This window comes from Lepidochelys kempii, chromosome 1 (genome assembly GCF_965140265.1).
Source record: "Lepidochelys kempii isolate rLepKem1 chromosome 1, rLepKem1.hap2, whole genome shotgun sequence".
Lineage (NCBI taxonomy): Eukaryota > Metazoa > Chordata > Testudines > Cheloniidae > Lepidochelys > Lepidochelys kempii.
In genome coordinates this window covers 294,205,209-294,228,663 of record NC_133256.1, presented here as the reverse complement: position 1 = coordinate 294,228,663, position 23,455 = coordinate 294,205,209, and the positions used below count along the sequence as shown (strand labels likewise).

Below are 23,455 nucleotides of genomic sequence, written 5' to 3'. Positions count from 1 at the left end.
AGTTCTGAAGGCAGGTACTTCCCAGACACTTTTGGCTCTCATAGCCATGTACAGGAATGTGTCTGTTAGGTAAATCAGTTCCTAGACCCCAGCACTTTGAAATGCATACACAAAAATGAGAGCTTAAGCAAGTGCTTGAGCTTAGGTGACAGAATGTTTGTCCATATGTCTGAGAAGGTTTGCTTCTGTGTTTCGCAAGAGATGGAGCTTCTTGTAAACTTCAAGGGTAGCCATAGCTAGTGCTCAGTCAAGACGAGAAGAGATCAAATGACCACTGAAGTCTACACCCGGGGAAAAGCCATTCTGAGATATCAGCAAAAGGCACAATGGACCATTGCTGCTTCCTTGGAATCAGGGAATAACAATGGTGCCAACAGCTCCTATTGGTGCAAATGCTGCCTCTTGCCTGCTGCTCCAAACACTTCTCCCTACAAGCATCACTTATGTACTAGGCAGGTTGAGTCACAGCCAGTTTATATTTATCCAGATTGGGCAGTAGTGAAACTAGAATTTGAGTTCAAATGAAAAGGAGATACAGAGCTGGATATCAACATTACAATGACAAGAATTCAGTTAAAACAATCCTTAACCTTCCTTAGCGGTTTCCAGTTTTTCCTTCCTATTCAGTGTTTATAAGAATGTTGCAGGACTCACAAGGACAAGTAACTGTGTGACACTACCCTCAAACCCCTCTTTAAAGAAGGAGCAAATCTATTAGAGAGGTATTCCCAAAAGACCCTTCAGGCAACTCAGGGCATGTCTACGCTACAGCATAGACACTTCCTACATTGACAGAAGAGGTTTTTCCATCAACATATTTAATCCATTTCTCCAAAAGGCAATAGCTAGGCTGATGGAAGAATTCAGTCAACACTGTTACACCTACACTGGGGGTTAAATCAACCTAACTGTGCTGATTGGGGTGCAACATTTTCACAACCCTGAGCCACATAGCTAGGCTGATCTAATTTAAATGTAGACCAGGCCTCAGTCTCTCATAGTCAATGGCATTACAAGGTGCTAACAGATTCAGGACTCAGCACAGACACCATTCCATAGTGATAGAGAGGGGCAGCACGCAGACATCAGTAGAGTCTCAGTTCCTCAGCATACTTTGGAGCAACACATTTTACTAAATATGTTGGCTTTACAGTCATTTATTGAGTCACTGGACAATTCCATTAGTGAAGGGTTCACAGAAACACTTCAGCTCTCTCATGCTTCTGGGATTAGAATATTTAATTTCCCAATGTAAAAATCTAGTTTTAAATTGTTTCAGACAGCAGACCTAAACCAAATTAAAATGCAGGCTGATTGTCTGTTATACTAGTATTTTACCATTGTGTCTGCAAAACATTTGAAATGTGTCATGTTCATTCATATAAGTCAGTATTTCCTATGGTTGTTCCCATTTGTTTATGTGATGTTGAGGTTGTGAATATTAATGACTGACAGCAATGGAAAAGGAACATCTTCTAGAACAGTTTCCCAACCTAGGATGCAGAGGAAAGGATGCCAGATTAGTTTGGGGTCACAGGCCAAGGCTGAGGATCAGCACAGACGAGAAAATCTGCAGAACCCCAGATCCACTTCCACACACTGCAAACGTGCTGCTGTGTGTTCTAGTAATGTGTTAGGTAACCTCTTGAAAGCCACCCATTGTTCCTCAGCATTCCTGTGTGGCTCCTAATGTCATGACTGACTGTGGGAGAAGCTCACATGTACAGAGCTGAAGGCTAAGGCAACAGGCCACCAGCCCAAAGGTCACTTCTCTGGAGCACCACAGGAACTACCAACTTTGTGAGGCACAAAGAGATACCCCACTATCTCCAGCAGAACTGAGACTTCTGATGACTGGAGAAATGGGGTAGGGACTACAGCATCAAAGGGGAGGGACAGAGACTAGACAAAATAGGTAAAAAAGCCAAAATAAAAAAAGTAAAAATGATTAGAAGGAAACAAGGATGAAGACATGGAAAAAAAAGGCGAGTGGAAAAGAAAAACAGACACAAGCAATGGCATAAGGAAATGGTGCAAGGGGACATTATAGGGCTGATCCACCCCAAGAGAGGGCTCCAACAGAAAGGTTGGGAACCACTGATTTAGAGGACTGTTAAATGAGACAACAAAAGCTTCCTCATACTACAAAATATATAAGCTTTCCCAGAGGATAAAGCCATCACTCTGCTGAAATGGGAAGAATATTCAAAATAATTTAGTATCCAATTTCTAAAAACTACTAGAATTGAAATCTCTTGTGTGTATACACAATTTGATAGTGGACAAACTATGAGAAAACTATGCAACATTCCATTCTTGGTTGACATCTCTGGGTGCTACAGAACTATAAATAAAGAGTAAAAATTGTGTACTCTGACTAACGTTTTTAAGTGGTTTCAGAGCCAATCCATTTTGCCATAAATACTTCACTATCACCTTTTTTCAGGGGAAGGAAGAACTGTTACTATATATTTGACAAGTTTTATAGTATGTTAATACAAGATACTCTTGATAGATGCAACACTGCTTAACTATGTTTTATGGCTATATTGCTTAGACCTTGATTTCTGAAAAAACATACCTGCAATTGTTTTCCATCTGTTTGTGAAGCAAGGTAGCTGACTTGCTGAGATGGTGGGGGAGGAGGTGGAGGTGGAGGTAATCCCTGAGACACATTGGTAGGAGCAGCTACCTGTATGAGAGGTACTCCTGTATGGAGATGCAAGGGCAGCGGGGGATGTATGTTAAATGGATTGTGTTGGATGTTCATAATAGGAGCATGAACACCCACTGGATATGGGAAGATATTCATAGGCTGGTGTTGTGCGTTCACTTGTGGCATTACATTCATTTGTTGCTGCATCATATTTATTGGTAGCTGAGAGCCATCACCTGGTTGGTTTGTTTGGTCTTTGAGGTTTGGATCTATTAAAAGAACAGAATATTTAAAGTACAAAATACATATTTCTATAGAGAACAGAGACGCCCCAAGAAACACCAATTTAGAGGTTTAAGGAGTCACAAAGTTTAGGTTGCTCCGAGAGCCTTTGCTTTGAATTCCCCCACTACTCATTTATACCACAGCTTAAAATTTGTTACAGTCAAAGTGCAGGAATGCAACACACATCACCCAAACTGTCACTACTGAAACATAAGCATACATTTGCCCATGTATGCAATTCTGGGCGTCTGATTTGCACAACCATGCTATAGTTATTTCTAATAACTGTTCTATAGTATAAGGATATTTATACTCTGATTGGCTAAGAGTGCTTATTATCCAGACTTCAGGAATATTAACTGTATAGGATAGTGATATGCTCCCTTACTCACAATGGTCACACTTTGTGCCAGAAATAAATAAGTGTTAACTTCAACTTTACTTCCCCCCTTCAACAGAAGGCAATAAATACATTAAAAAAAAAATGAAATTGACATATAAGTAGTAAACCCCCAAAAGCTAAGAAGCTGGGACTGTGAAACTGCAGCACTGTTTAAAAATCCATTGGCTCACTTTCCTTCTTTGTACGTAATTGAAATCAGTGGGAACTGCGTCACTGAATTCAAGGAGATCAAGATTTGACCTTTTCTCTTATGCCTCACCCTCCCTACACATGCCTCCTTTTCTGTAGGCCAACATGGCTCCGTCTTACTGAGTTTATAATGGAAGAATTTAATCCTCTACCTCCAAATTCAGTTAACAACAAAAATACACTGGACTATTTTGAAGAGGATTTTATGGACATGTAGGAAATAGGGATTAGGAATAGAGATGGAGAAAGAAAAAAAATGGGTGAAGAAACAGGGACGAGAGCAAAGGTAGGAATTTTTTTTGTAAGTTTTATGTAACATCCCATTTGTGTTCTGTAGCTTACATTTTTTAATTCACATATTTCATAACAATTTCAGAGTATCAGTAACTTGAGGGAGCTTTCCACTAATTCAGAATTAACCTCATCCTGAGCTAATAACTCCTCAGCCTTCTACTTCATAGTTTATTCAGCCCAGAATATTTTTATGAACTTAACAAGAAACAGTGAAAATGATATTACAGTCCCATTGGGTGGGGATGTTCACTGTAACAAATATGGAAAAGAGTAATACTTATATAAAATGTTTTATTTACTCCTAGTTCTCTGAATGCCCTTTGATATTACTGTAGTTGTGTATATCTGAAAAAATTATCTTCTGTACAAATGAGGACTTCTTTGTCTGTTTGCTCTTGTAATTAAATAATAATCCTATGTTTATTGCAACAGTCTGTGCACAGTGATAATTGTGATGTCAAAAACTAAAGGATCAAGCTGGGGTAAACAAGGACTCCCTTTAGGTCAGTCAAGAGCCATCTGCTAATTAGTAAGAGCATGAGACATTTTTGGATTTATAAATACTTTATAACATGAAAGCCAGTTTCACTCTAAAAATGCTGACTGCTACATTATAGTTAGCGCAATCAAGTTAACACATGATCAAATCTATAATTTGTATACGTTTTCATTGGTAACTATTAAGTCTTCCTTGAAGAAATCACCCTTTAAAAAAAAGGCAGTAAGTAGTTCATTACATTTCTCTCCTGTTCATTCTGTACCAACAATACCACAGTGTGTGTAAACTCAAATGAGCAAAACATATACATGGATGTTTTTTCTTTTTCTTGAGGAACATATTTGGTTGGTTGCACCCTAGTCCCGAAGACTCAAAGTCCAGTTCTTAATTTACTGAACATCCAGCCCAAGAGTGTTTGTAGCATACAAACAGGGGTGAAGAAAAAAAGGCCTCTCTTCATAGTAGGCTTTGCCAATTTTGTTTGTTGTGTGACTACTAGTTAGCCTTTGCTGCACAGAACAGTAAAGTGACAGTGTCAAATTCACACAGGATTTGTAGTATTCTTAAAAAAAAGGGGGGGGGCATTTTCTCCATTTAAATACTATGAAAATCAGATAAAAATGAATACCTTGCTCAGATGTCTCATCTTCTTGCCTCATCCATCCAGACTGTGGACTTGAGGAATTTCTCCCTCTTCTTGAATAATAGTTTTGTACATCTGCAGGTAAAGTCTTTCTTACAGCCCAACTAGATGCAGATGTCCACCCAGACCTATCAGCAGGCGTATCAAAAGAAAAATCTTGTTCACTCTTACGCCTGTATGGTTGATGTTCTGGGAACCTTGCAGTCTCATTCCCGGAACTATTTGAGTTTCCTGAGAGGGGTTTTCTATTTTGCCATTGGTTTTCATTCTGGTCTCCATACATAAAACCGCCTCTGCCACGGCCACCTCTGTTACGGCTGCCTCTGCCACGATTTGAAATCCAACCTGAACCAAAGTTTTTATTCCAAGAATGTCCTGAATTATCATGTCTATTTTCTTCCCATTGTGGATCTTTAAATTTGTCTCTCTCTCTGCTCCTAGTTTCGGGAACAGAATTTATCCTTTCCATTATCCAGTCTGGACAATCATTCTTATGCTTTTCAGAAGAACATTGCTCATCAGTACTTTTGTCTGTATGGTCTTTTTCTTTTTGCAGATTTTCATTCTGTTTCTCCTGTTCACTTCTTTTGTATCTATCATTTCCTCTGGGACTTCTCCAGCTGTCATTTGTCCATCTCTCTTTCCACCGAGGAGAGTGACCATCTCTCTCATTCCTAATGAATGAAGGACCCTTACTTCTTGTTCTTGATCTGGATCTTGATCTAGATCGTGACCGGGATCTTGACCATCTCCTATTTCTTCTCTCTCTGTCATGATCTCTCCTTTGTCCATCTCTATCACTATCCCTGTCTTTGCTTTGAGACCTAGATTTTTGCCTTGGAGAGGAATCTTTAACTCTTGACCGAGAAGGAGATCTTCTGCCTTCCCTATCCGTCTCCCTTTTAGGAGACCGAGATGGTGTTTTCCTGCCCCCTCTGACAGTCTCTCTTTTTGGAGACCGAGAAGGAGATCGCCTGCCCTCCCTGGCAGTTTCCCTTTCGGGTGACTGAGACCAACTGCCCTCCTTGACAGTCTCCCTTTTGGGAGATGGTGACTGAGATTTCCCACCCTCTCTCCTGGAAGGAGACCAAGTTGTTGATGGAGAGTGAAATCTAGACCTTCTAGTTCGAGGTTTTTTATCTTTTTTAAATTCTGTTGAGCATTCTGTTTCGTGAGAAGAAGCTTCATCTTTTTTGTCAGAAAGACCTGAGTGTGATACACAGTTTTCGGAATCTTGCTGCAATGAGCTTGCCTCCTCTTGTTTTATACTATCAACCAGTGGTGGCTGTTCAATTTGAGATTCAGTCTGGTCACTGCAAAATGAGTCACATTCCATTGGTATCATTTCACTGTTATCCTCACTAAAATGTTTATTAGATTGTTCAACATTCACCTTGAGTAACTCTGTAGTTTTGGCCTCTTCACATACAGGTATGGGCTCCTCTTCTAAAGACTGGTCCAATTTGTTAATGTCTAGAGAAACATTATTTATTAATACAGCTCTTTCAGTATCTTGAACAGTTTTTATGTTCTCAATATCTTCAGTGTTACAATTTGCTGACTGTTCTTTGTCCTCAGAATCATCAATTTCTATGGATTCTGGATGCTCACTCAATTCATTTCTGGGGCTATCTAAAGATGGATCTACTTTTGCCACAGATTCTGGATACTCAGACGATTCATCTTGGGGATTATCTAATGTCTGATCTACTTTTGTAGATGTTACTGAATCCTCAAGTAATTGATCTCTGTGACTAGCCACTGGTTGTTCTATTTGTTCAGGAATATTTTCACAGACATCTTTACTTTCAAAATCTGTAACATTTTTATTAACATCTTTTATTTCACATTTCTGAGTCTCTAAGGTTAACACAGGAGGTTCTTGGATATAAGAACCTGAATCTGAATTTTCTAGGGTATCCTGTTCTTTGTCACATTCTCTTGTAAGATCCTCACTCTCTACATGTTCACTGCAGCTTTCCAAGCCATTAGCAGACTCTGTTTCTGCATTATTTTTGTGCATAAGGCAAGAGTTACTACTTTCAATATCCGACAGGTGGTCTTTATCTAATATTGGATGTGTATCAGACTCCGCAGCTTCGTCATCTTCCACTGAATCACTGGATGATTTTTCAGAACGCAGAGAACTTCTAAGTTTCTTTTTAACCAAAGGTACCTGCTGTTTAACTCCTCTTTTAGACTTTCGTTTTGAGAGTGGTTTTTCTGATTCTGCAGAAGGAACATTTATAGTTGAGTTATCATCATTGGGGGCATCACATCCAGAATTACTTGATCTTGGTGAGCTGCGAGATTGAGTCATAGTCTCAGGTTTTCTGTTCCGTGCAGATCTTCTAGGAGTAGTATTCGCAGTCTTCTTTCTTGTTCCTCTAGTACCAGATGTGCCAGAGGCTTGTTTTTTCTCCTCTCCTTCCTGTGTACATGCAACAGCATATCTCTTTCCTGAAGGATCTAATATAAAAAAGTAAATTTAGTAAATATATTAATTAAATGTAATGTGAATGCAAACGTGGTATTTTAAGTTTAATGAACAACAGATATTGATGTGTAGCACAATATAAATTTTGGGCTAAGATACCTGCAGGGCTAAAATCTAGCATTTTGTCCAATTTATACTGTTTCTTCAAAAGGAGAAATAGACTAAAACTATAACATTTTGGAGATGTACTGGCAAGGCTCCCTGGTAGCAATTGCATTCAAAAACAAAACAAGCAACCATGTTTCACCACAGTGAGTCTTACTATTACCATTTGAAGAGTTAGAATGAATGCCATTTAAAAAAAAGGTACTGTTCACCACCTATAGTGGCTAATTTACAGCAGAATTTGCCAGTTCAAGCATAAGACTTATTGCAGCTCCAGAGTGCTAACGTTCAATGCTGCTGCAAGATGCATTTTTTAAATGGGCATCAATGCAACTGTGAATTACCACATGAAAAGTGGTTAATTAACAAATGTAAATAATAGCGTAACTCCTAATAAAATCTTAAATTCACAGTTTATAAATAGGACTCTAATTTCACTTTGCCATGGAGCACCCAAACTCTGTTGCAAGGCTCCCTGAATTCTGCAGCACTACAGTGACTAACAGTGGACAACAAATTCTGCAGCAGCTTCTGGCAAATTTAAAAACGAAGTAATATGAAAAATATTATAAGAAGCACAGTACCCTTTTTGTTGGTATGATACTATATTCCCTTTACTCTGCATTACCCATAATTTTGAATTTTCAACGTGCCACATATTTTTGTACTGGCATTGCCTAAAAGTTGTCATAACAAAGTGGAGGTTTTGGTAGCTGGAAAAGGGACAGTGGGGACTTCTAACACCCAGGAAAGCATGCGGGGTGGTAGGCACATTTGCTTTTTTTGCTACAATGATCAGCAGTGAAACCGTTAACAATATAGGTGGGTGTCCTAACCACCTGACTATTGGATCTTCTCTCTCCCCTGAAATTCCATCCTGGACCTGAAAACCCTTTCCACAGGAAAAGTTTTGGTTTCCACAAATTGGCAATTTCTAACCAACAAACTATTTAAAAAAATTCCTGACAGCTCCACAATAAGAATATCCTGAATTATTTTCAGTTTGAACTAAAGCACCTCTTTTAGAAAAAAAATTTGATTTAAAATATTTCCAGTGACAGAATCTGCCACAACAGGTGACAAGTTGTGACAGGTGACTACTATAAGGAATATGTGTTTAAGATGAAGAGGAAACCAAATGGATATTAAATGGAGATCCCAAACTCTTAGAAAGAATGCCAAGTGACTAAAGCTATTTGAAATGATATCACCAAGCAAGCAGTCTCTATATAAAAATGTTGTAAAAACCTCACATCTGTAAATTATTATAATACCCAAAGTTTATAGCATAGACCCAGGCCTAAGAAAGTCTTCAAGCAGAACTTACATCCTGAATGGTGAAAACCTGGATTAGGTCCGACAATGTTTTCTTTAAGGTCTTGTCTTGATGAGGTTGCTCTGTAAATTTCAATTCTCCCAATTCAGCATGCATTAAACCCTACACTGCCTTGTTCACATTAGACTATTAAAATGTGTTAGCTAAGAACATCTTTAAATTCTAGTTCAGACAAGGCATAGGTATATATAAATGAACATCTCGTGGGTGTCCGTCCAAGCTCCCTTTTCAAGTCAGTGAAATACTTGTAAATACTAAATTGAATTCTAATAAAGAGAACAAATGAATAGGCATGATAAAAAAACCACAGATTTTTTAATTTTAAAATGGTGTGAAAATCATTTCCTCTCATTTCCCTGGCAAGACCCGAACTCAGTGTTTTGTGCTTCTTCTAGCGGGCAATGTGAAAGATTTTAGTTCCCTGTCTTGCATTAGGTATATGCAGTGTCAACAACACTTGAAGAGTTGCTAGCGTTATCAACCCTAATTAGGCCCAATATGAATAACAATTTGGGACCTGTTTAAATAAAATAATGTTCAATATTTTATTTCATTAACTTTTCAAATAAAAAATGTATACACTTCTACTTTTGGTGCAGTCTAATAGAGAAGCCCCTCACTTCAGGGGAGAAGTCTAGCACTCCCGCATTCCATTGCAGTGGATTCCCATCAACCTAGCTCCATGTTTAAAAAAAGAGCAGCTGGAATCATGCGCTTTCCTATGCCACATCTCAATCACTGAAGGGCAGTCCCTAAGCATCCTGAGAAGAGCCCTTTTCTTAATTGCTGACCCCACCTTCAATTAAGAGGATCAAGTTCCTAAGTCAAATATCTGCAACCACAAAATAGGACCAGCCCCAAAGAGAGGAAGTGTATGAAAGTTAACCAATTTTTCAAGTTATATTTAAATGTACTCCCCTCCCCCAATTTTAAAAGTAGAATCAATAATAAAGCTTTTACGTTTCTCCCGAATTTCTCTCTACTGGCTCCAATTTCTGTCTGAGTTTAATTTAAAGCACATTAAGGGCTTGGCTGTATGGCGAAATTGACCAACACAGCTATAGCAGAATAACTATAAAACTGTAGCTATCCTGGTATAACTCCCAGGTGTGGACAAACCTTAAGTTTCTACCCCCTTTAAGATGAAGAAAGCCTTTAAAATATGAACTACTGAAATGTGCTCCTGAATCTGCAGATGGAGTGAAACAATAGCTTTGAGGGACATTATACAGCTTTAATAATTGCAAAGTTGACACCCAGTTGAAAATAGTTATAATTTAAATGTCAATATTAACTATTTAGTCACTGAGAATTTTAGCGGCGGCATCCAGCTAACATGTTCTCCTATCACTACTGGATGCAGGATAGGAACATGGACAGGAGTGAGGGGAAAGAGAGCCAATTAACTTGCACTACTAAACAGTGGAGCCCTGACGAGTCAATTTTTCCCTCCCCCCACCCAAGAGAGGGGTAAAGTTTTTGCTTGCTACAATTTTGTACTTTTACTGCTGGAGCTATTCTCACCCCCTCCTCTTGTCCCTTGGTAGCTGTTTCCCTGCTTTTGCCGCTAGCATTGAAGACCCAAAGTCTCTCTCTGCTTGCCCAGCACTTCGCTCTGAGGCAATACTGCTTCAAAGAGGTTTTGATGATAGTTCCGCTGTCTCTGAAAGCTCTGCTTCCCACATCTCAAAGCTGTGCAGGTTATGGGGAGGAGGAAGATCTCCGTTCTAACTGGGTTTGAGGGCAGAAGGGACTAGAGCAGGGACTAGATGGCAGTTACCGCAGCAGGAGGGAGAGTATGCTCCTTCACTGCTGCCCCAGCCCCAAATTCCTACTTAAAGATCAAAACAATTCTGCCAGTTTTTCCCCCTCACCTTTTGGTGATGGGCTGTGCCCCACCAATTAAATACTAATCTAAACCACTCCTCTTGCTCCTGTACAAGATTGCTTCCTTCACAACATTTAATAGAGCACTGACAGTCTAGGTTGTTAAATAATATATAAACATATCAGCAAAGCTGCTATCCATCCTTTCGACAAGTTTGATAAGGTTACAAGAGTAAATATAAGATTCATATAATTTTGATATACAGAAGAAAATTTTATATAGAAAACATTTTGCTCTTCACTAAATGAAGAAAACAAGTGTTTTATGTAACTGACCAATTATTTGGAAACTGGCACAACAGTTTACCTCCTAAATTTTAACCTTGAAAATTGATTATGAAAATATCTGGGTTTGAAGCTTACTAATTGTACTGCATCTGATTACAATTTTTCTTTATAACTGAACACTTCATCTAATTTAGAGAATCATAGTGGGACAACAGTTTATATGAACTATAAATAAAACTTACAAAAAAAAAAGTTTACCAAAATTTTCCAAAGGCGTGGTATATGTTGGAAAAACAGTCCCTGGCATTACACTGGAAGCAAGAAGAAAGGTTTCCGCTTCAGCTTCACAAAACACGAAGGGACTTCTGTAATATTAAAAAACAATGAAGCAATGAAAAAGGTACAATGGTTTATGAAGAACTTTAGAAAAATAAGATATAACAATGTCATTTAATGTACTAAGCATGTAATATCATGTTTCACCATGCTGACAAATGGAACATTATACTTAGGACTGCCTCATAGGTAGTGATACAGAGAGTCAAAGCTGATGAGTAGGCTTTCTTTCCCAGAAAGATGTATTCTTCAGGAGTCCTTATTCATTGACAAAAGCCAAACTAACTAACTCCCTACAATCCTTTAGATGAAATCAGACATAACAACCTGAAGCAAGGTTTCAGTAGAAAAATCCAGAGTCCTGCTGTAGGCCCTCACAGTCAGTCCAATAATAATCTCCCCTCCATTGGCTAAGCAGAAGGAATACTACTAAGAGAATCCATCTCCAGCTGGAGCACAGTGAAGGGATGAGAGATTCCTTCTCCCTCAGACACAGAAGTTCTGGAAAAAGAGTATGGGGAGTGAAGAGTTATCATTTTCTCCAGAAACGTTTCTTTTATGGATGTAGGGAAGAACCAGAAGTTTCCACCACAGATGTAAGAAATCCAGTGTGCCATATCATGTTATATGGAGAGTCAGTTGGTTTGCTGCGGTCAGGGGAAGTTAACAAATACTGGTATATTCACTAATATGGAGAACATATGGACATAACAAGATGGGTTTTGCTTGGGCAGGGCAGAGTTGCTGGAGGGTGGGGTATCAAAACCCAAAACACACCATCCACTGATCTATCTTTTTAAATTTCTGTATCACTCTGAAATTAGAACCTAAACACCTCATATCAGCAAAGGAAAACTATTCTAAAAATAGAAAGGGAAGTGGTGACATCATCAAGGATCTTGTTATTAGGAAACTATAAGAAAGTTACAGAACTGCCTAGAAATCTAGAGGGGAAGAAAAGTGGGTAAAGTTACTGGTGACTGGGGAAAGTGGTGTGGCTAGCCTACAGAGTCAACTGTCATCGGGTGCTGAAGACAAGGTGGATTTATGAATTTTAACAGAGCTAAGATGACTAGAAACCAGATACTTCTAGAAAGTAAACAGGATATCTGACAACATGGTTCAACATAAAAGCTGGCTAGTTCATCTTTTTTTTTTTCCCTTCACACGGTTGATTTCACTAGATCATTTCTAGTTTTACCTGTAGTAAATGTGAAATCTGCTGATTAACACTGCAAGTGAAGATTAGGGAAATGATTACTAAACACCTATGTATAAATTTCTCATTCAATATGCCTAGAGCTGAAGTAAGTAGTAGGAAATAATTCACTGAATGAACTGAAGTAATTAAAACTGTTTTTCCACACTAAAACAAACACTGTCAGAACGAGATAAGTAGTAAAACAAAGAATTCATGCTCATTTCATATGGGTTTTTTTGGATTCTTCAACATCAAGCATGACTTTGAATTAAACTTTCTAATGAAATTGAAAAGCAGAACAAAGGTGAGTTTGAGGATTCTGTAAATGACATTTTTGATACTATCATGATTCTCAGCACATGAAGTAAACATCTAAATTATAATGGTTAAGTTAAATGTTGTTCCAAGACTTCCAGCAGGTTTACAACATAAGATTTATCAGGAGCTGTCTTTTCTCGTTAAAAACAAAAAGAATAGCAAATATCAATCAATAAGACTTTTCAACAAACGACAGGCTTAAATTCAACTTGACAAAAAAGTTGCAATCTTGTGATACGCAAACAAAATAGCCCTCTACATAGCAAATAAGTAATTTAAAGAAATGATAGAAGTATTTTTCCCTGAGTTTACTCCACCAGACAGAATAACTCTTAAGTATAGCACTAGAAGTTGCAAGAGAAAAAAATACAGGAAAAAAAGAAAAACTATAATAATCAACACTGATATTAATGCAAGGTATTGAGTTAGTCCTTGTGTCTGATTAACAGTTACACTCATCTGTTGAGGGATTTCATTTTATTCTTAATTATGTTGATTCTGTTTTCAATTTAAACAGCAGAAAAGTGGTCCAAACTGCTGATTATGTATGTCATCTAAGCACACAGAAGGAAGTTTAAGAAATCTCTCCCATTTGCTCAGAAAACAAAGAATTGAAAGACAGAAAAAAAAAGATGAGAGAACTCCTCATGCAATTATTTTGAAAATTTCTGATGAATGTGTGTTCAGCACTGTCTTTTTGATAAAGTAGTAACACTTACCACACTCGTAAAACACATCTGAAGTCCAAAAATAAGACTTCTGCAACAACTATCACCCTATTTGGCTGTTAGAAAATGAAAGACTGATGCTCCATCTTCCCATTTGCAATCATATTCAGTTGAGCTCTCAGGAAAATTGTATCTCTACCTTTGCATTGAACTACCAAGGGCGTGTGAAAATTCGATCAAAGTCCTCTATTGCTCAATGCAAAAAACCAAGCATACTCAAAAGAATCTACAGAAAGACACTAAACTTACAAATGCAATTGAAGGAAATTTTGGAGGGATTTGACAGATGAGCTGATGGCATTATTGGCACAGTCTCAGTGAAATCTGGCTTGATCTAATTAAGAAATGGAATCACACAAGAACAAAACTGAGGAACTATTCAAAGCAGCTATAGAACATTTCCATTACACAGCCAGTATAACTGATCTCAAAATTTAAAAGGTCATAGGCAAGGGATGGGCAAACTTTTTGGCCCCAGGGCCACATCAGGGTTGCGAAACTGTATGGAGGGCCGGGTAGGGAAGACTGTGCCTCCCCAAACAGCCTGGCCCCCACCCCCTCCCCGCACGCCTCAGAACCTCCAACCCACCCCTCCCCTGACCCCACCCCCATCCAACCCCCCGTGCTTCCCATCCACTGACCCCTATCCACACCCCTGCCCCTTGACAGGCCCCCCCAGGACTCCCACACCCATCCAACCACCCCCCACCCCCTGCTCCCCCTCCCCTGACTGCCCTCCAGGACCCCCTGCCCCTTATCCAACCCCCCACCCCCTTACCATGCTGCTCAGAGCAACAGGAGCTCACAGCCCCACTGGAGCCAGCCACACCACCGGCGCTGCCCAGCAGGAGTGGCAGGCCAAAGTGCTAGCGGCACGGCGGCATCACTGCGGGGGAGGGGACGAGGGCGAGCCTCCCCAGCCAGGAGCTCAGGGGCCAGGCAGGACAGTGCCGCAGGCCAGATGTGGCCCGCGGGCCGTAGTCTGCCTACCTCTGTCATAGGCAGAGACAATGAAAAAGAAGAAGAAACTGAAATTGAATGTGCTTTGCGTTTCATTTGCTAACACTGTCAAGGTCCATCCATCTCCCCCATTTTTTATCCACCATGGGGTGAAAAATGTGGATTTTTTTTCCTCCCCAAGTTGAAGAAAGTCACAACCAATCATGGGAGAGGTTAAGCCTAACTGGTTTAAAGTTGAGGTTTAAGTCTTGAGATTTAGTAGTCTGCGTTTAAATCAGAAGAATATTCTAAAAATAAACAACAACAAACACTGACATTCCCTGAATCATGCAAACTAAAATTAAACTCACACGTATGAAAAATGGCACATGTAGGCTCACAGATCAGTGCACAGCGAGGTTATTGCACTGATGCACATGAAAAGCAAGTACCAGGATGTACAATAAAAAGTCTCAATTTACATAAAAAGTAGCAAATAAGCTGTGAAAATGAAGAAAATTATGATCTGAAAACAGATTTTAGTTTTCTCTAACAATTGAATAATGTGATTTCAAATCTGAGTATCCATTTAAACTTTTATCCACTTAAAACCATTGAACACTTTGGATAGGAAACATTTATTTACCTTTGAACTCTAGCTAACACAGAGGATGACAACAATTCCAGTTCTCGTCTCTTCTGTCTGATCACCGTATGAATTTCTGTAAGTTCTGTACTGCAAGATAAATTTCAGAACTTTTTTTAAACAGTTTGCATTATACCAGTCTTGGATATTATGCATGTCAGTAATTGACACAAGCAAATTTAATAAAAGGCAATTATTCCTAAATTAGTTTTAAAATATTTCTACATGTTTAAAGTTTCAAGATTTTTTCATGCCCACCCACCTGAACATACAACTGAGTAAAAATGTCCCAGAGCATGTTAAGCTATGATACTAAGGAAAAGCAGGAATTACTAAGATGACAGCAGAATGCAATATCTGACATCTTTTGACTGGGTCATAAACAGACACACAGATTAGGTTTGGGAAGTGATGTGCTGGATTACATCTCATAAGGTTATGAAGGAATTGAGTATGGGACTTTAAATTCATGAACTCCTCAAGAGAAGAGTAGAGTAGAGTTTCAGCATTCATCAATCCTCTAGAAGACTCCCAAATATACAGCCTGAAGAAAAGGTCTGTGATGAGGTTAAGGAGTGAAGAAACTTGGTTACCCTGACATTTAGTATTGGTAAGCTATATGGGACAAGTGAGGAGGAATTGCATTTCTTAAGTTATACAGTACTAAATAATGACATATAATTTCTCCCTGTTTTGTTATCCAACTAGTGTTCAAGGTTTTCATTATTTTTCTCTTTCTTTAGACATTTTGTACGCATCATGAGTTCCCAAACTTTCCCTTATCATGACCACCCACCTGAACAACCCCAAAATATTTGTGATCTCCTTATTTATTGACTTAAAAGTACTGGGCCATTTAGCAAACGATGGTTCAGGGAGATGGAAAAGTACTCCTCTCTGTGCCAAGATAGATCAACAACAGAAGATTTTCTCTGCTGCATGAGCAACCTAATTTTTTTTTAAACTCTGCCCTTGCTCTGAATAGTGTTCTCTCATTATTCTGAGAGTCAACTAATATTGGTCTTATCTAACTCAGCAAAGCATTAAGTTAAGCATGTAGTTAAATTCTATTCAAACCAGTGAGACTTAAGCATGTACTCACATGCTTTGGTGAACAGGGATGGATTGCTGAACTGAGGTCTCCATTTCCAATACCAGATTTTAAAGGAAAAATGCAGGCTTTTGTTTAGCAATGAGCGTAAGAAAATTACATGTATTTGGGGGTAATAAAATATAAATGAAAGCATCCCTTAACTGCAATTACAGCATCTACAATGCTAAAACTTACATGGTAATTTGGGTAAAGCGTTAGCAAATACTCACCAATCATTTCTATAGCTGGAGAAGGATTCTCCAGTGGAAGGAGATCTATTGCAAAAATGATTTCTGAAGCACTCATTGGAGCAGGTCTGTCTTCTGGGCTACAAAATAAAATTGTAAATGAAAGAGAGCCAATACTAAATCTTCCGCATCTTTAGCGCTTAATACATAACTGTCCATAGACTTTAAATTACACTGGTAAGATTTGTATATTACAGAGGCTTTATAGTTAAAACTGTATTGAGATGTGCAGTTAATGCAGGACTAAAACTTTTATACCCAAATGTTTGAATTCAGTCTCCAAGTTTTATACATATGCTCTTCATTGGCCAATTTAATTTTTCATAGTCAGATTTTCTCTAGCTTTGGTACAGGAAACATTTAAAAATTAGACCCTTTTGAATTTTTTCCAGTCTCATGGTTTTTCCTAACTCCTCTAGCTAATGAGCTACGGTACCAACGAACATCCAAACCCACTCACAGAGACATCGTCAAAAGAGTTCAGAAAGATGACAAGTTTTAAACTTTGTGGGTTTAAGAAAGCTTAAGTTAGGTATCATCACATTCATCATTTTTGCTAGAAAAAGTCAATGCACAAATCAAATTCAGCTACTTCCTTCCTCCAATGTTGTCAGCCTGCCTGGAGTCACCAGTTCTACTTAGCACAGAGACCCTAAAGAGGCAGTTGGGGAGCAAGGAGGACTGTAGGTAGGTAGGGACAGATGGGGTCTGTGGGGCATACAGAATTCTACACATCTGCAGTGGGGCAGGGGAGAAGAGGCTTTATAAAGGGGCAGGAGAAGCAGCAGCTTTCAGAGCAGTCTGGGATCCCCAGCAAACCAGGCAACAGCACCATGGACAGGAGCATACAAGGAAGGAAGCAGAGAGGGGAACAGATTTTGCAAGGGATGGGGGGAGAATAGGTGTCTATGTCCTGAGAAGAAGTGTTTTTATGTTTGGGGAGAACAGGACACGGGGGGTGAGTTGAGGATGAGACTTTTCGGAGAAGCCTAGAATTGGGGAGAGCCCCAAGTCTGTACACTCTCAGTGATTGTGCCTCAGCTCACTGCATTTCCAACAAAAAGACACTAAATTCTTCTGAATCGCTTCTGAATGCAAAACTAACCCCAACCTCACGTTTCCCCATGAACAACCACCACTTACGCATATTAATTGCTCATATCACCACAGAAAATGTTACAATGTTGTTGAGGATCAGGTTCTGTATTAGAGTACAATCTAGAGGAATGCTGTGCATCCACTGTGTTGCTGAATAAGTTAGAAGTGTCAAGAACCATCTTGCAGAGGTGCAGAGTCTGTCAGTGATTGCATAATATCATGTGTGGTGTTACAGCATGTTCAATAAGGTTGCCCAAATTGGAGATGTCCTTGCTCTTCAGTGATTGTGATGATGAGTTCTGTACATAAGCAGCCTGAACTTAAATTCTATGAAGTTTCTGGATGGTGGGATAACTAAATCCACTAAGGTCCTTGGGTACATACTTCGTTTTCCTATTGTCCATCGCATTTTTGATGCTAGATAATAAATATCACCAGTAGGTAAAAAAATTAAATTTATCATTACTGTGGTAGTTTGCTTTTGCAATTGTGAAGTTGTGTTTTGTTTTTTAATTCAGGGAAACATGATACAAATCAGCAATTGATTGCAGAGTTTATAGGCAAGTTCATGCTACAGTACATGAACATAAAAATGTGTATTACACTAGCAAATATTTCTCCCAACTTTAGTAAAAATGAACCATAAAAGTTTAATCACAGTTGCTTACAAGAAAGTCTCAGTAATAACAGCAACAGGAGGCAGATTTCAGAGTTCTTATGCCTATGAATAACCCAACAATGCAGGAGACTCAACAGCCCAGTATTGCGGTTTATAAATGCACACCAGATTAAAAATTGGATAATCAATATGGCTGTCAAGTGATTTAAAAAAATTAATCGCGCTGTTAAATATTAATAGATATCATTTATTTAAATACTTTTGATGTTTTCTGTATTTTCAAATATATTGATTTCAATTACAACACAATACCAAGTGAACAGAGCTCACTTTATATTTACTTTTGGACTACAAATATTTGCACTGTAAAAGAGAAACAAAAGAAACAGTATTTCAATTCACCTTATACAAGTACTGTAGTGCAAGGTCTTTATCATTAAAATTGAACTTACAAAAGTAGAATTATATAAAAAGATTAACTACGCTCAAAAATAAAACAATGTAAAACTTTAGAGCCTACCAGTCCACTCAGTCCTACTTCTTGTTCAGCCAATCACTCAGACAAACAAGTCTGTTTACATTTGCAGGAAATAATGCTGCCCACTTCTTGTTTACAATGCCATCTGAAAGTGAGAACAGGCATTCTCATGGCACCGGTGTCACAAGGTATTTACGTGCCAGATGTGCTAAACATTCATATGTCCTTCATGCTTCGACCACCATTCCATTACAGTGCAAATATTTGCAATAAAAAATAATATAAAGTGAGCACTGTACACTTTGTATTCTGTGTTGTAACTGAAATCAATATTTTTAAAAATGTAGAAAAACATCCATAAATATTTATAATAAATTTCAATTGGTATTCTATTATTGTTTAACAGTATGATTAAAAGTGCGATTAATTTTTTTGAGTTAATCGCATGAGTTAACTGCAATTAATTGACAGCCCTAATAATCCATATTCCCCTCTTCCCTGGACCAAAGAGTAAAGATTTCATGGTTCAAACATTCTGAAAACTACAAAGTGACGCTGTTGTTCACTTGAGAACAATACAAAAAAAAATTCCTGAAGTTTAATGTGTAACCACTGAAGATATTTTTTCCATGTCTATTTGGTGTTCATTATTAGATCTGTGTGAACAACAGAGTATGTGTTTGACGCAAAACTAATGTTTTGTTTCAATTTCAAGTATTTAATTTTTTTTTTTTAAATAAAAGGAAAATTCAAAAGCAGGTCATTTCCTTGTGTAGTAACTGCAGTTCTTTGAGACATGTGGTCCATACCTGCATTTCACTGGGGCTACACACGCGATAAGACTGAAAATTTTTTGCTAGCAGTATCTGTTGGTCTGTGACTACGCTCCTCATCTCCTTGTGCTCTGAACTGAGAGTAGAAGGGGCGGTGTGGATTGGCTGCCTCTCCTCTACTGCAAATCATGAGTCAAGAATCTGAAGCAGAGGGGAAGGAGGGAAGGTAGTGGAATACAAACATGGACCACACATCTCAAAGAACCCAGTTACCATACAAGGCAAGAACCTCTTTCTTCAACTCCCTATGTGTATTCCACTATGGGTAACTGAGACAGTACTCACTGAGGAGGAAGGTGTGAGGACCTATGCAGTACTGATGATTGAAGAACTGTCAAACCAAAGGATGTATTTGCTATGGAAACTTGCACTAGGACAATGTCTTGTGACGGTATAGATAGAACCCCTAGTCTCAATTGCTTACCATCTTTTCACTCTTTCCATAGTTAAATATCCGTGAAAACTAGCTATATTTAAAGTAAATAGGTGCTGTAAGTAAACAACAAATAATTTTGTTGTGGATAATTCTGAGCTCTGGATCTCTTCCAGTGATACTAATAGGAGTCTTTTTTCTATTGATTTCTGCTGCAGAAAGACTGGGTACCTTATGTATGTGGCATATTGCCTTCTATTAACAGGTTTCAGCTTCAATGATTAAGATTATTCCAAAGATGGTATAATAAACAGCACTAGGACTGGACACCCAGAGTATTCATCCATCCCAGAGCCAGATTAAGGGGCTGATCCGACATCAAAGGCCTTTTCCCTGGACTTCAGATGCTTTTAAGTGGATGAATGATAATTTTGATATCTGCTTGGGAATGAGACCCCAAACAGATCAAAAGACCTGGCTTGTGGGGGCTATCACAGGAAGAGAAAGCCTGGAACTACTTTTGGGCTCCAAGAGGTAAAGGCCCAACACAAGAAACAATCATCCAGAAAACAAATATCCTCAAGGCCCACCAGACACCAGGTATGTGGATCTTACATCAGGAAAACTGGGGCCATGAAACCTAAACTATGCATGATACAGAAACCTACAACTATTTAAAAATGTAACTGTCTAAAAACAACTAACAGATAAAGAATTCTTAGGCAAAATCCAAGAAAAACTCTGGGCACAGAGTGAAGGTCTCTATAACCACAGCTAGCGATGAAAAGGAAGAAACTGGCTGGAGACTTCATGGCTTCTTGTGACCTTGGCTCTGAAGCTCTGGTGTAACATTAAATTATACAAAGAAAGCAAAAGAACTGGAAGATACTAATTCGTTATCTTCAGATAATCCCACAAAAATGGAGTTTTTCTAAATCTGAATGTTTATTCGCATAGCAAATTACTTGGTTAAGTACATCTGCTGATTCAGGCATTCCTCTCTCCGTGGCCTTCATATTTTAATTTCTCTGCCTAAGAGCTTGTGGCTGATGCTGCAAGTTGGTGAGAAGATAAAGTTCCAAGCTATTTTTCTTTAGAGAAGACCTTTCTTTGAGCTCTCCAGATGCCACAAGCTAAGACTTGGAAATATACTGCAACTTACTTTTAGGTATTTGCAGGGTACCCTTGTGACATTTTAGTGTAAGTGAACAAAATGGACCAGTATAAAACTGTATTGCAGGCAGACTGTCAAAGTTCACATAACCAGTATTACTTAAATCACTTGCTAATTTTTTTTAAATAACTACAGATATGCAGTATTTTAGATAGAACAGACAAGTTAACTTTCAAAATAATTTACAGTGTAAAAAACTTGACACTTTCACTTCCTAGTTAGTTTCAACCACGATATTTCCTCCAGTTATTTGAACAAACCTTGTTTATCTTCACAGATGCAGTTTCCTTATTTCTTTCATCATCTGAAATACCACCTGTGCAAAAATCAAGATGACACGCTTTGGTCTAAATTTTAACACATTTTGCTCTTTTTTAATTGTATGTTTAAGAGCATTAATGCAACAGCATTATAATATGCACTGTCAAGTGAGACTCTCTCCAAATACTACTACTACTTTTTTTTTTTTTTTTTTTAACTGTTACAGGCAAGAGCCAAGAAGTAATTTATAGAGAATAACCAGTAAATTGTTGGGAACTGCTTTGAGAAGAAATTGCTACTAGCGCATACAAGACTGGAAAATGAAATACTGAGTAGTCCATTAATTTATATAAATCAGAATATAAACATATAATCTCATTTTGAGAGAGAGAGAGAGGCACACCGATCAAACTAGGTTTATGTTGTGATATATACTTTTCCACAAAGAATTTCTCAGCAGTCAATTGGAGAGATGCTTATAGAACTAAATTTATGCATTCCAAATTACCAGAGTTATTCAGTTTTTATTTAGAAACGAAATAGATTATTAAAGCAATTCTTAAACTTGTCCATGGACCAACTGCTTGTAAACCACAGAGATCGAGCTAGTCAAAGTAATAGCTCTCCTTATTTCCAACCACTAAACTACCTTCACAGACAGTGAAAAATACGACACCACTTTCCTAATATGACGGTAATAGAAAGAATAAAATACAATAAATACACAGCAATTGCTATACCTGACACCAGGATTATATGCAATAATGAGTGGGAGGAGAGGGGATACAAAATTGGGAGAGAGAGAAAAAGGGATCAATGACACAATATTTCTTCTATTTAGTTACGGCCAACACTATGAAAGGGTTTGTGAACTCATGGATTATTGAAAAAACTGACAATATTGTCAAGATACACGGCTGATTTAACAAACTGTCCATGTATACCATTTCCATTAATTGTACTGGGAGTTCTGAGGTTTTGAAGAGCCACAAAAATGATTCAAGGGCTGGAGAAAATTCCTTACAATGAGAGGCTTACAGAGCTCAGTGTGTTTAGTTTATAAAAAAGAAAGCTGAGAGGTGACTTAATCAGTGTATAAATACTTCCATGGAGAGAAAATACCAGGTACTAAAAGGCTCTTTAATCTAGTGGAGAAAGACATAACAAGCACCAATGCTGGAAGTAGAAGCTAGACGAATTCTAACAGGAAATAAGGCACCCATTTTTAACAGTGAGCATGATTAAACAGTGGAACAAACTGCCAAGGGAAGCAGTGGATTTTACAACTCTTGATGTCTTCTAATCAAGACTTGATGCCTTTCTGGGAGGTATGTTTTTAATTAAACAAGTTACTGGGCTCAGTACAAGATAACTGGGTGAAATTTAATGGCCTGTGATATACAGAAGGTCACAGCAGATGATTTAAGCCTTCTGCTTGAAGCTCTGTGAAGGTCCATAAAGCCTGCATTTCACCACCAGATAAAAAGAATGTTTTCCAATCACTTCAAGAGAAAATCTAAGGGTATGTCTACACTGCAATAAGACCCATGGCACAGCTGCGGCTGGCCCGGGTCAGCTGACTTGGGCTTGTGGGACTACAAACTGCAGGTTAGATGCCTGGGCTTGAGCTGGTTCCTGGGCTCTGAGACCTTCCCCCTAAAGGGACTCGGACCCCGAACTCCAGCCTAAACCTGAACATCTGACCTGCAGTTTGTAGCCCCACAGCTCGAGGCCCATGAACCTGAGTCAATTAACATGGGCTCTGAGACTCAGTGCTAAGGTTTGGGGGGGTGTTTTTTGTTTTTTTTTTGTTGCAATGTAGCTGTACTGTAACAGATCAACTTCAATATCACAAGCCAACTTTAAGTGTTATTATTTATAGCTATTAATAAAATATAACAAAGAAAATGTCATCTTGCAATTTTGTCTCTACATTATATCAGATTAAATGGCTACTGTCAAGCAAAGGAAACTTCTTAAAATAACTGTTGTAGCACCTTAGGTTAATAATTTTTTAAAATCACTTCAATACTGTTTACTTTCTAAGCTACCTGATAATGGCCTTTTTCCAAGTAGGCTACAGTTTCC

General features: G+C 38.4%; 1 protein-coding gene across 10 annotated transcripts in view; it reads right to left on the bottom strand.

Moving 5' to 3' along the window:
• Positions 1–23,455, bottom strand: part of SCAF11 (SR-related CTD associated factor 11) — a 68,006-nt gene that overhangs the window by 2,292 nt on the left and 42,259 nt on the right. For 9 of the 10 annotated variants that reach the window (XM_073327979.1, XM_073327981.1, XM_073327980.1 and 6 more), the window contains 6 exons: positions 21,367–21,422; positions 16,514–16,611; positions 15,191–15,280; positions 11,281–11,387; positions 4,955–7,438; positions 2,582–2,925 (listed from right to left, as the gene is read on the bottom strand). In XM_073327979.1, coding sequence (XP_073184080.1) covers positions 2,582–2,925; positions 4,955–7,438; positions 11,281–11,387; positions 15,191–15,280; positions 16,514–16,611; positions 21,367–21,422 — 3,179 coding nt within the window. The remainder of the gene's footprint in view (positions 1–2,581; positions 2,926–4,954; positions 7,439–11,280; positions 11,388–15,190; positions 15,281–16,513; positions 16,612–21,366; positions 21,423–23,455) is intronic. The other variant, XM_073327987.1, reaches the window with a different exon arrangement.